This window comes from Spinacia oleracea, chromosome 4 (assembly GCF_020520425.1).
Source record: "Spinacia oleracea cultivar Varoflay chromosome 4, BTI_SOV_V1, whole genome shotgun sequence".
NCBI lineage: Eukaryota > Viridiplantae > Streptophyta > Magnoliopsida > Caryophyllales > Amaranthaceae > Spinacia > Spinacia oleracea.
Window position 1 is genome coordinate 161,835,017 of NC_079490.1, and position 12,361 is coordinate 161,847,377.

At 35.0% G+C, this 12,361-nt stretch overlaps 2 protein-coding genes across 3 annotated transcripts; both read right to left on the reverse strand.

The window, feature by feature from the left end:
* Positions 1-254: 254 nt before the first annotated feature.
* On the reverse strand, positions 255-6,355 carry LOC110788668 (EH domain-containing protein 1). Of its 2 annotated transcripts, none has more exons than XM_056826609.1 (16): positions 5,900-6,355; positions 5,703-5,782; positions 4,150-4,218; positions 4,002-4,059; positions 3,744-3,799; positions 3,594-3,630; positions 3,433-3,497; positions 2,753-2,866; positions 2,461-2,563; positions 2,266-2,315; positions 2,031-2,159; positions 1,704-1,955; positions 1,527-1,606; positions 1,191-1,317; positions 913-1,038; positions 255-752 (listed from the first exon to the last, which is right to left on the reverse strand). In XM_056826609.1, exons 1-16 carry the CDS (start codon positions 5,982-5,984, stop codon positions 567-569), a joined length of 1,617 nt encoding a protein of 538 aa, XP_056682587.1. In that variant the 5' UTR covers positions 5,985-6,355; the 3' UTR covers positions 255-566. The 2 variants fall into 2 exon arrangements, with proteins under 2 accessions (XP_056682587.1, XP_021849003.1); XM_021993311.2 differs by having other exon boundaries at positions 913-1,056; positions 5,900-6,350.
* A 391-nt stretch (positions 6,356-6,746) lies between these two features.
* On the reverse strand, positions 6,747-11,736 carry LOC110788702 (uncharacterized). Its single transcript, XM_021993345.2, has 4 exons — positions 11,197-11,736; positions 8,722-9,171; positions 7,776-8,094; positions 6,747-7,369 (listed from the first exon to the last, which is right to left on the reverse strand). The coding sequence occupies exons 1-4, from the start codon at positions 11,617-11,619 to the stop codon at positions 7,236-7,238; spliced, it is 1,326 nt and encodes a 441-aa protein (XP_021849037.1). The 5' UTR covers positions 11,620-11,736; the 3' UTR covers positions 6,747-7,235.
* Positions 11,737-12,361: the final 625 nt, after the last annotated feature.

Consider the following 12,361-nt stretch of genomic DNA (forward strand, 5'->3'; position numbering starts at 1 on the left):
TTGATGATAATGGTCTACCAATAAGCTTAGTTTTCATTTTTATATTTAGATTATTAACCGTGCATCGCACGGGTTCTATACTAGTTTTGTACGCTGCAATAAACACTTTCGCAGCGAACAATAAAAATGTACGCTGCAATAACCCTTTGAAGGGTTTGACCCGTGTTGACCGACTGGTTGTTGAAGCGTATTAATACATGTACGCTGCAACAAGGGGGCTGCAACAAGGGTTTTTTCTACTAGTGACATAAATGAAACTAACTTTAATAAATTCTATGAAAGTACGTAATGACATGTTTTACAACATGAAGTACAATTTAATCTATTTTGCTAAACTAACTTTAAAAATGAACATAATCACTCCAATTCAAGAATAAGCCTTTCAAAAAGCCAAAACTCCAACTGATAAAAAAAAAATGCTATACAATGGCAGATTCCCCTTCTTTCCTTAATGTAAATATAAATGTAATGACATGGAAGCAAAATTGGATCCTCAGATCATCCTGTAAAAGCTTTTCTCAGTTCATATAGCAGCAACATCCATTTCTATCAAGTTCAATATATAATCAATTATACGGGTTTCTGAAAGACTTAAGAAGTTCAGGGATATCATAGCTCAACATGTAATCAACTGCTTGTATCTTTTGTAGTTTTAACTTTTCAAACTTATCGAAGTTATAACCGTTAAGAACCTCTCTGAAGTGCTCCACATTCGAGAAGTCTCCTGCAGGTAAGTGAAACTCCCTCTGGACCTATATGAAAACAACAAGAATTATAAACTTGTATCATAAGGGTTACTGCCTTCTTTTCTGTACCTAATTTTACTCAAGTTAACTGATTTTACTGATCGTAAAATCAGTTCACAAACTCCAAAAGGATGCAAGAAAGAAGAATTAATAGTAAGTTAGGAACCTTTCTGAATTCATCTTCCAAGTTATCAATAAGCCTTTGTTGAGTCTTAGCCTTGCCTATCATTACAGGCATCTCCTTCTTGAGATGGCCTATAATATACGCATGAATCTTTGCTGCCCTAGCACGCTTCACGAATTCGTTAATCTGTCAGGATTCAACAATTAACAAAAATGTAATTATCACTAGGAGTACGTAGTGTTATCATCAATCTACAAGTGCCAACTTTAGTTGACTTGGTTTATAAATATATATCAGTCAACTGGATTCAGTAAACATACTCTCCTATCACAAGCCTCTTTTGGAATATCTTTGAGATCAGCCATAAGGTCATTATGTTCCTTCTCCAAAAGCTCTCGGCCTATTGGACCATCAATGGCTTCATTCGATGGTCTGTCGTTGAATGATCTGCAGAAATGACACTGTCTAAATCTGAGGACTACAACATCATAGCTTATATCTATGATTCTATGCAAGATTCATGAAGATATAACTCGAAGAACTTTAGACTTGAATCATAATGTTCTTTTTTCTTTTCTTTTTTTTTGAACTTCCAAAACTAAATTCATCTAAAGTTGTGAAGGAAGGAAAGAAAGAATCATCAGCACTCGACTTACCCAATATAAACACGGGTAACCTCTGGAGTATTCAGAACTTTCCCAAGTGACCACATCAAGGCTCCATAAACCCTCATTAACTACAATGCATACCAAAAACAGAGTTATATGGTATAAAGTGGGAAATTTTATCAAGAAAACGAATGAAAAATAATTAACTGGGTGTCAAATAATTACCTGCTGGGTGTCCACTTGATCTGCTTTGTTCAAAACAACACGGATCTTGTCATCATGACCGCGTAGAGAGGAGATAACAAGCTTAAATTCATCACTTATATCGAGTTTATGGGGATCAAAAAGCAGCAAGATAAGGTCACATTTAGCAGCAAACCAAGATGTTACACCAAGGAAGTCATAGCTCCTTTGTGTTCGTTGTTTCTCTCCTGACAAAACCCCTGGTGTATCCACCAAAGTGAAATGCTCCAACAGCTTCAAACGTACCCCAAAAAAGCATCAGTTTTAATTAGCAAAAAAGGTTTAAAAGTAATTAATCTGGAAACTCACTGGGTGTGGCATCTGAGAACACTCAAATTTTGACAAAAAGGCAGTCCCAAATGATGTGAGACCGTTGTATGGCATGTCTGCTTGAACAGCAACTGTGTTCCCTGGAATACTTCTTTCATCAGGACCAGACTACACAAATTAAGTAATGGGAAATTAGAAGTAAATACTCATCCCATTAATTATTCTGCAAAGAACCAAAGAAATGAAAGATATATAATCCTTTTTTATTTGTTACCATAACGACAACAAATCTATCTGTGGTTGGCTCTGGTCCGATATGAGCTCCTATAAATAATGCGGATTAAGTAAATAGTATATCAATACTGTCCATTAATAAGTGACAGCTAAAGGGTCCTTCAGAATAATTAAGAACTATAATTGTATGATCTTAAACAGGAAGGATCAAATCACAAATTAACAAAGTAATTACCTGGATAACTACTTTTTAGCAAGTGTTTGATGAAAGTTGTCTTTCCGGTGGAATACTGTCCCAAGAGCATGACCATAGGCTTCGCATCAAAATCACTGTTTGTCTGACAATGAAATTGGAATTAGAAATATATCAACAAAATAAAAGAATTTGACAGTGAGTAATTTGGGTAGTTAATAAATTTGGTTAAAACCCGGATAGAAGCAGGCAATAATGGCCAGAAAATGAAATGTAAGGAACAGTAGACTTGTAGAAGGTTAAATGAACTTTTAATAACAGGATTCTCACTTACTAATAAAGGTGATACAAAATCGTTGAAAAGATAACTCGTCTCCAATGGCTTCAACTTCTGATTATACAACGTCTTTAGTCCATCAGTTATAGATGTAACGGAGGATAGTTGTATCTGAAATGCATAGCCATTGAAAAGAAAAAAGATAAGGCATAATAGTATAGATTAGAAATTTTGGTGGCTATATATTCAAATTGCAGATCAAAGTTACAAACGACCCTGTTCTTTAGCACAAAGAAGGAAGCAGAAACCAATGCCGCAGAGACTTATTAAAATACATGCAGTGCCATTCAGTCAAACATAAACATGTAATACCTCCGTTCTTTCAAGTTTTTTACACTTACTATTTGCACGGACTCCAATGCAATATTTAAACCACTAATATACCCAATCCTATATGTGAAATTTTTTATAAAAAGTTGATAATCTGAAAATACATACCGAGACCAATCTAACAAGATTTTACATGATAACTTTTTCATTATATAACAGTGAGAATTTATTGTGAAAGTTTTCATACGTTGGACACATATTCCAAGGCGTAAAGAACTTTCAGGAACAGAGATAGTATGTTGCAACACCAGCTGTTATCAGCATGCAATAAAGAAAGCATGCAGGTCCAAAACAACAAATCTAAAGTGTACTAGAATCTTATGACCTAAAAAAGATATGCCATCTACCTTTTTTGAAGATCTTGATGATGTAAACCAATTTGATGATCTTGAGGGCTGGAGTTTCATACTCTCTGCAGCATAGGTAAGAGATAAGTTAGGCAGGAATGTTTGAGAGACTACTTTGCATATGTTTTGTGTTTCGTGACAAGTTAAAGAAATCTACGTACCACTTATTGATTCTGATTTGATTTTGCTCTTCTTTTTCTGTATATGCAACCAAAAGAATATAACTAAATTTTACAGACACGCTTGAAAGTTAGGATACACAGTTAGACACACAAAACAACGATGATTAATAAATTAAAAAAAAAACTTACTGCAAGTTTTTTATTAAGATCCTGCATGGAAGGAGGTTTGACATTCTCCCAATCAACTGCCAAAAGAAGAGATTATGATAACACAAGTTTGCTAAGAAGGAAAATGAGTGGTTTACTCTCTCCATCCCATCTCAAACATTACTGTTATTATGGGACACGGAAGTCAAGGACGGAAAAAGGCTAGAGAGAGATAACTGTAGGTAGGTGTGGCTCCAAATTTAGAAAAATTACAGAGAAAAACAGTCAGAAGACACTCACATTCAGAAGTCAGGAGATCTTGAGTAATTGTGTGCCCAGATTGTGCCAATGAAACTAACTACATTGTAGAAAAATAAAAAGAAAATATTGAGGTCTATAAGATCGATCTATGTTAGTATTGTGTACAAGTAATTGAAGGAATACAAACCTGCATGGCAGTAATGAACTCCTGAAGACCGAGAAATCCTTGTCTTTTGGCATCTGCTATTGCCCACACCTTTCAGAATAGGAAAACCAAGCAAGGATAGAAAAAACTTTAATAGATATGACAAGGTATGAAATGTAAGAAGATTTGTTATATTTGTACGAAAACATAGTTATTCATCTTTCCTACACATGCTGGCTGGAATTTAATAAACCACTTCTAGTCTAGTGGTGAAGTATTATTTCAAAGGAGTGTTTGTAAAACTGAATTAACCGCCAAGTAAAACTGAATTTCAGTAAAATGGATTTACATAACTCAAGGAAACAGTCAATTTTGATGTACTTTTCCCATTTCCTTGTACAAAATCCTTAACCCCAAAGTTCAGGATAAAGACTAGATATATCATATATGTACTGCATAAGATCTAACTTATGCAACTGTAGGAAAGAAAATAAACAACCTATGAACTAATTGAAGTCCACTAATGGACTATTCCTTACATTCAAAATGCAAAATACGGTTGTATTCCCTTCTAATAGACTGGCTATGGATCAGAAACTTAGTTGCAGACTAACTTATGCAACTGTAGGAAAGAAAATAAATTCTTGTCTTCCAAACTCAAATTTCAGCTATAGTTGCTTATTATTGTATCTAGTTTCTCCTATAGTGTGCCTTCAATTACACAATTTCAATGGATGGATTACTGATCGGATATTAGCTTTGACGATCAATATCGAAATGAGCCATGTTAAGACTTCCACGATTAGAACGTTGCATAGCAAATGATTCATGCTTGCAAAATATTTGTAGTTTCTGAAACATAACTTAAATTTAAGCAAAATATCAGACAGATTTATTATTTATGCTGATCTCATTATATTATAACAGATCAGACAGAAGTTAACGTTCCAAAATTCTTAGTAAAACCCTATGGTACTCAGACTAACTAGGGTACTTGTGTTGTTTGTGTCCAACACGGGTACGTGTCAGAGAGCGAAATTTGGATTATACACCCGAGTGCACAGTGCTCATTGTGCACCATGTTGAACATTCATTGAAATCTAATGAACATGGAAAATGATTTCAATGTACATGTACTAGTAATATGTTTAAACTACATGTTCTATGGATTTAAACTATATGTTCATTGACTATATGTTCTTTGGGTATGAACAACATGTTCTTTGTATTTGAACTATATGTTCATTAAAAAATAGGGTGCACAGTGAGCATTGTGCACCCGAGTGCATAAACCATATTTTGGTGCATAACCCATATTTTGGTCAGAGAGTAGGACTAGGCTGTTTTGTGAAAATGTTCCATGTTTTTGCCCCAAAATGAAGCATTCCAAGTGTCCCGCTCATGCCGGAGTGTCAAGGATCTGACACATTTGCCCATGCCGGAGTGTCAAGGATCTGACACATGTACTTGAGGTGAAATGAAGATTCCGAGTAACATAGGTAAACGTAAAACCACACTATCAAGCAGAAATAAGCAAAAGACTGCAAATTTTTAACAGAATAACAAAATAGAAGAGGGAAAGAAAAGAAGTTCACCTGTTTGAGATCTTCTCTGTGCAAATCCGACATTCCAAAAAATTTAATTGCATCATTTCCGGTTAGTCGACCATCTCCATCTAAAAATTTACCCAATTAAAATGAAAAACAATTCAAATTAGAAAAAAAAAAATCTTTAGCTTTATATAGCTAGAATTTAAGAAATTAAATCAAACCCAGAAGAGAAAATTAATTACCAGAATCTGCAAAATTAAACCAATCTTGATATATTACTAGTGATTCTTTGGAGCATGGGCTAATTAGAGTTCCTGACATCTCCATTTTTTCACCTATCAAAACAATACGGAGTATTTCATAATAATTTCCCGATTTCTGAGTATTTATTTATGTTTACATAATTATCTCTACTCCGTATAATTTTTGTTCTATATTTCTGCTGTGGATGATAATTCTTTGGAAATCGACGGCAGAAGGGGGATCATAATACGACGACGTATAATGGTTGTATGGTCGTTGGAAAACCGTTATAAATGAAAAAGACTTTGGGTTTAAACGATCGCGTTTGTGCTTTTAGCGGGGATGTTTTTCTTCCCGCCTTAAATTGATTTATTTTTTGGTTGGAAGTACTTTTTATACAAGTGAAATCGGAAATTTTAGTTAGTTAGGATGCGTTCTATTCACCTTATTTTCACTTATTTTTCCTGAACTTATCTTATCTGAACTTAACTGAACTTATCAAAATTTATTTTAGTTATAAATTGTACTTGGTCAACCTTTATTTTTCATGAACTTATCTTATCTGAACTTAACTGAATTTTTCAGAACTTATCTGAACTTATTTTTCCTGAAATAAGTGGAAATAAGGTGAACAGAACAGAGCCTTAGTGTAAGATTCCGTTAGTGTGCGTACAATATCCCACTTGTTGTGTGAGTCGGATAATTTGATCGAATATGGAGACTGATTAGTGATTACTAATATTCTCCATTTCTTTGTGTCATCTCTTCTTAGGTAGAAATAGAACTTCTTAAATCAACCCTAATAAATAAAAACAAGAACATGAGAGGAATTCGGAATTGCAAAAATAGAAGAACAAATGATCATTATATTATACTGAGTATTATATTACTGATACTTGATGTAAGATTCAAACAAATAACCACTCATCCCAAAAACAATATTACACCAAAAAATAAAATAATAAGGGCCAGGAAGACAAGCCAATATACCCCCCAAACGAAAGTATAGGTCATAGATCGATGATGTGAAGAAGCTAAGTACAAGAAAGACCATACATGGTTATAGAATCTACATATGGGTGGTCTAAAAGAATCGCATTACGTGCACAAAATGGTGAAACTCACTGTACTTGAATGGTGTCTTTATGCAGCAGGATCAAACCGAGACTGAAACCTGTCTTCTCTTCACTCCCTCAGTTTGTTTAATTTTTCCAGATGCAGGTGAGGTGACTGAGTGAGAGAGTTTCTAAACAAATCAACGACCATAAGGTCAAAGAAGCAAAGGTTGTATGTAATGTAGCTACGCACCAATGATGATGGTTCCCGTCTATTAAATTAAATACCAATGGTTTTTCCGAGCAGCCAGAGTACTAAGGATAACTCAATACCAAAAATGAGTTGGAGCCAAGTCCTGTCTAACATGAATCCGTAAACTGTAATCCCAGCTTTGTTGTTCTCAAAGTATGTCACTGCCAAAGACCAAACAAAAACATAACAGTAAGCTTCCATTTTCTTTCAAATTTGTAAGAAATTGACATCAATAATCCCATGTTTCACCCCATCTTCTTATATATGTCCCACAATATGAAGGTGCGATTCTTTAGGAGATGGATGAAACTTGAGATTGATTTTTCTGTGTTAGACTATGTTCTTTTCGACTTATTTTGACTTATTTCAGACAAAATAGGTTCAGATAACATAAGTTCAGTTAAATTCAAATAATATAAGTTCAGAAAACATAAGGTTTTTTCAGAAATTTTCACACATAAGTTTATTTCAGACAAAAGACGTTTTTTGTCAGATAAAATAAGTTCATATAAGTTCAGATAAATTCAGAGAATATAAGAGCCTTAAAATGAAGCAGTGCTCCCTTACCTAGAGCTTGTCGTTTCTGGAAACCGATTGAGCTATAGGCATAAGCAGGGAGAAACCTTGTGTTGTCAACATCATCCTCCTCATCTCCAGCCTCATCTTCATCTGAATGTCCACTTCTAGCATCAAAGAAACCTTGGCTTCCTCCACTACCATTCTGGAGTACGGGTGTTTCAGTCTCAGAGGTGGTACCGAAGGAGTCAATTGTCGCACACACGTGCCACTTGGCAGAAAGAGAGGTCACTGCCTGAGCTTTGTGCGTTATCTTTGTAGCGCTTTGCAGTATTATTATAATCCCAGTCAGTAGAGTCAAGGAGCATAGCTGCACAGATCAAAAGAACAAAGTCCTGTCATTAGAGTTTTTTGTTAATTTCTTTCTTCTTCTATAGAAAAACCTTACAATTACCAAACCAAAACGTTACGTGAAAATTCCGTAAAATTAGGGCTGTGGCACACCAGTATGTCTTCACTAGATAAGTTTAACAATGATGCAAAGGATCACCCTATTTGTATTTTTCATTAGCAGAAACGTCTCCAACAAGACATTTTTTTTTCCTTTAAATGGTTATGAGATTTGGGAACAAGGATGTACTCATCTTAAAAGTGTTAGTGGGTGGTAAAAAGGATGCTATGCATATGACAAACTGAACCAAAAGCAGAAACTCATGGGGATTTTTTTCTGTATTTTAGCACAAATAAAGGGGCGGTTTTAGGGCTCGTTCAGTATCACTATAAGTTTCCATTTTTTGGTTTTTTGGTTTTGAAAGTCATATTTAGATTGAATCATAAACTAAAATTAGTCATACTTATAGTAATCATGTTGGTTTTGCAAACTGGCAACAAAAATCTGGAAACTACTTTTTGTGGTTTTCATGTTTTGGTTTTTAGTTTTGTAAAAAACAAAAAACTGGAAACAAAAACGATAACGAAAGTGGCAAGAGAGACGTACTGCAAGTTCTCCAGCTCTGAAAATGCTCATATTTGCATGGTTTTTAGTCGTGTACAGAAGGGCAGCAAATTGGCTTGTAGTGATTAATATCAAGGCCATTAAGATGAATGCACGATAACGATGGCTTATGATCCTTAAATGCCTCCTAATCCGAAGGTGCTCCACCAAAACAGAACCCACATCTGAATCTACCTGGAATACTGTGGCAAAGTCCTTCAACCGTAAGATCTGGAGGTAGCAGATCAGACGGAAGAGAACACACACCAAGAAGAAGACTAATGTCCGATAAAGCCATGATAACAGCTCCAATGAGCATGCTACAATGTCACTCAATATGATGTTACCCAAGAAGGGAATTTGGGAGGCCCCAGAAGAGTACCACCAGATTTTGTAAGCACATTCAGCTAAAAAGCATGGGAGAACAAACACAGACAATATCTTCAATGATCCCTGCATTAGCATAAAAAGAGAAATTGAATCAGTATCACTATTTTATTCTTAATTGTAAGGATAATAATAGACGGCCTACCAATTAGCATCAAGCATTCTTCTCAAACAATCTCTTAATTTCCAATGACAAAAAAAGTTAGATCCCTTTAACTGTTTTACATGAAATAAAAGAACTTTGTTTTGTTAAAGTATGTCCATTATCTGGATCTGAACATGGGATGGGGCCGCTGCCAAAAAAACTAACTCATTTCGGTCTAGGTCTCTAGGATGAACGACACCTTAGACAGTTCACCAGTCAGGTATAGAACTTTCACCGTATGTAATATTTGTTCAAGCCAAACTGTAGTTCAGACAAAGTATCATGGTTTTTCAAGAGTCTGCTTTCACCTTGTGAATTAATTTGAAACTGTCCTTTTAAGGTAGATCATAAACAAAGAAACTAATACAAAACACACAAATATCTGCTATTATGAGATCTGTTATTTTTCCAGACTCTTCTAGTTGATGATACATGCCAAATTCCTTACATCATTACTTTAATATTCAACTAATCCAAGATTGATTAAATAATAATCCAGAGGATTAGAAATGCTAATTGCTGTCGGTCCCAAATCATACTAGAATTTCGTTTAATTTACTCACCGATCCCTTAAGTTATGGAAGTATGTACAGCATGGGAAAATGAATACTCTAAGGAACAATATGTGATGGCCAGAAAGATACGAAGTATCTCTCTACATCAAACAATTTTACACCTATCTCAGCTAAAATACGCCGTAATATACTATTCTATTGACAAAGACACAATAGACATCATCCAACACGCAAAAGTCGGAAACTAATTTCGGAATCTAACAAAGGCAACCTAGAAACATCCACAAATCATAATTCTCCTTCTCCAACTGTTTTTGAAGGAATGAAAAATAGGACTGTAGTTAGAAAACAGGCTGGTGGCCAACCTTGTATTGACCAAAAGATCAATCTTAACAACTGGACCCTTATCAATTATAGGTAGAGTCAAACAACATCATACAAAAAAGGACAGAAAATCTTTCATTAATACTACGAATCATCAGATTAATTGCAAGTTTGCCATCCAAGATTTTTATGCAATCAGCAAACCGGAAGTAAGGGATAAATTTCAGGCGATCATTTCCCCGCTGGTTACTAAATTGACCGAACATACCGATCTTAACCACTCTGTTCGCGTCGATTCCAATAACAGCTAAAGATCAATAGAATTAAGCATGATCCATTCAGAAAATTCCTCACCCCTCAATAATAAAAGTAAAAAATAAAAATGGCGATATAATTTATAAATTAAGAGAGTGCCGGATTGGGGTATTACCGTTGTTTAGAAACACACCAATGATCAAACAACAGTATTAGTTACACCAAGTAATTAATGAATCAAGAAAGCCAAATTAAACAAGAAAATCAATATGATCATAGTAATAATACAGTAGAATTATTAAGAACCCTAATTACTACCCCAAAGATCAATCATGCTCACAGATAACACCAGCCAGCTCATAAATCCTTCAAATCATCAATCATTATAACATCCAAGATTGAATCATACAAAAAATAAATTCTTAAAAAAGGAAGAATTTAAAAAATAAAAAAATAAAAGGGATCATATTGTGCAAATTAATCAAAAACCCATGTCAGTTATAGAAATCAAACCAGCAAAAACTAAAAATTGAAAACAAATTCCATAATTTAACACAAACCCAATTCAAGCAGTAATTCAACAAACCCAAAGGCAGGGGATAAAATTAGGTAACCAATTTAATCAAAAATCACCGATATAACCTTGAATATGAATTAAAAACCCATGACACGAATCAAATTAACGCCAGCAAAAACCCTCAAATCTGAAAGCAAATTCCATAATTCAGACACAAAATCACCCAATTCAATCAACAACTCAACAAACCCAGAAAATAACCAATGCAACTAATCAAAAATGACTACCAAAAATTAAAAGTACTGAATAAAAAAAAGGAAATATTAAGAACATACATAGAGTTGTGTAGTATAATGATGTCTAACAGAATCACTCTCATCCACAAGCTTATCAAAGAACAAGAACCTCCGCAGACCATATTTCCTCACAAACTTAGACAAGCATAAAAACGACAGCGTTGCGATGCTGGAGAGGGAGAGCTGGACGACCGTGTCGTAAGGGCGGTCGTGGGTGGCGTCGCAAGAAGGACAAGCGAGGTAGAAATGGGAGAATGCAGGGATTGCAATTGCAAATATTAGAAATACAAACCATGATAGAAAAGCTGTGTAGATGTTTGATTGATCGACGCACATCCAACGGAGGTAAGACCTGAACCCGTGAAGTTCATCATGGGCGTGCGAGAGTAATCGATTGAATGATCTTTTGGGGTTTTGGGTGTTGGGTAATAAGCTATCTCTCGGTGTTGCATCATCCCCCATTGTTTGTTGATTTTGAAATCTGCAGATTTTTTTTTACTGTGTAGTTCAATGATGGGGATGATGGTGAACAGGGTGAGAGAAGTGGAGAGAGAAAGGTGGTGGATGTTTGAGAAAAGATTGAGATGTGTGGGAGTTTATATATGGAGCTTTTTTTTGAGTTTTGTCACGAGACTCAAGTCATGACTCTTATGAGTGGCCCGCTGGCTCGCCCCGTTAACGAGCTCCGCCCAATCAATCTCGATGATTGGCGAGCAAAGCATATTAAAACAACTCCAATGGTGAGCTACAAGATGTTGTGGTTAAGTTTGCTACGTCAAATTTCTAGCTACAATTGATTAAAATTACAAGTTATCACATTGGTGGGCTACAATACTTTGTTGCTCCCTATAATATTTTAATTTAAATAATTTATTTATTAGAGCTGTATTTTTTTGAGCTACATAGCCCAAAATAGCTACAAGGTTTTAACAGCTGCTTATGTCATTATTGTACCAATTGTGGGCTACCTGCTCACATGTTCATTTTTTTGTGAGCAGGTCCATTTTGTAACCATTGGAGTTGCTCTTATGTTTATTAGAGCTGTATTTTTGGAGTTTGCTCTTATGTATGTCCATTTTGTGAGCAGGTTCACATATTTATTAGAGCTGTATTTTTTTTGAGCTACATAGCCCAAAATAGCAACAAAGTTTTAACAGCTGCTTATGTCATTATTGTACCAATTGTGGGCTACCTGCTCACATGT

Excerpts from the sequence above, each read along its gene's own strand:
- LOC110788702 (XM_021993345.2), bottom strand. The coding sequence starts at position 11,619 with ATGGGGGATGATGCAACACCGAGAGATAGCTTATTACCCAACACCCAA. Across the intron at positions 9,172-11,196 it reads ATTATACTACACAACTCTAT|GGATCATTGAAGATATTGTC; the intron begins GTATGTTCTTAA and ends ATGCTAATGCAG. Across the intron at positions 7,370-7,775 it reads CCAGAAACGACAAGCTCTAG|TGACATACTTTGAGAACAAC; the intron begins GTAAGGGAGCAC and ends GGTCTTTGGCAG.
- LOC110788668 (XM_021993311.2), bottom strand. The coding sequence starts at position 5,984 with ATGGAGATGTCAGGAACTCTAATTAGCCCATGCTCCAAAGAATCACTA. Across the intron at positions 2,564-2,752 it reads ATTTTGTATCACCTTTATTA|ACAAACAGTGATTTTGATGC; the intron begins GTAAGTGAGAAT and ends TTTCATTGTCAG. Across the intron at positions 2,160-2,265 it reads ATAGATTTGTTGTCGTTATG|TCTGGTCCTGATGAAAGAAG; the intron begins GTAACAAATAAA and ends TAATTTGTGTAG.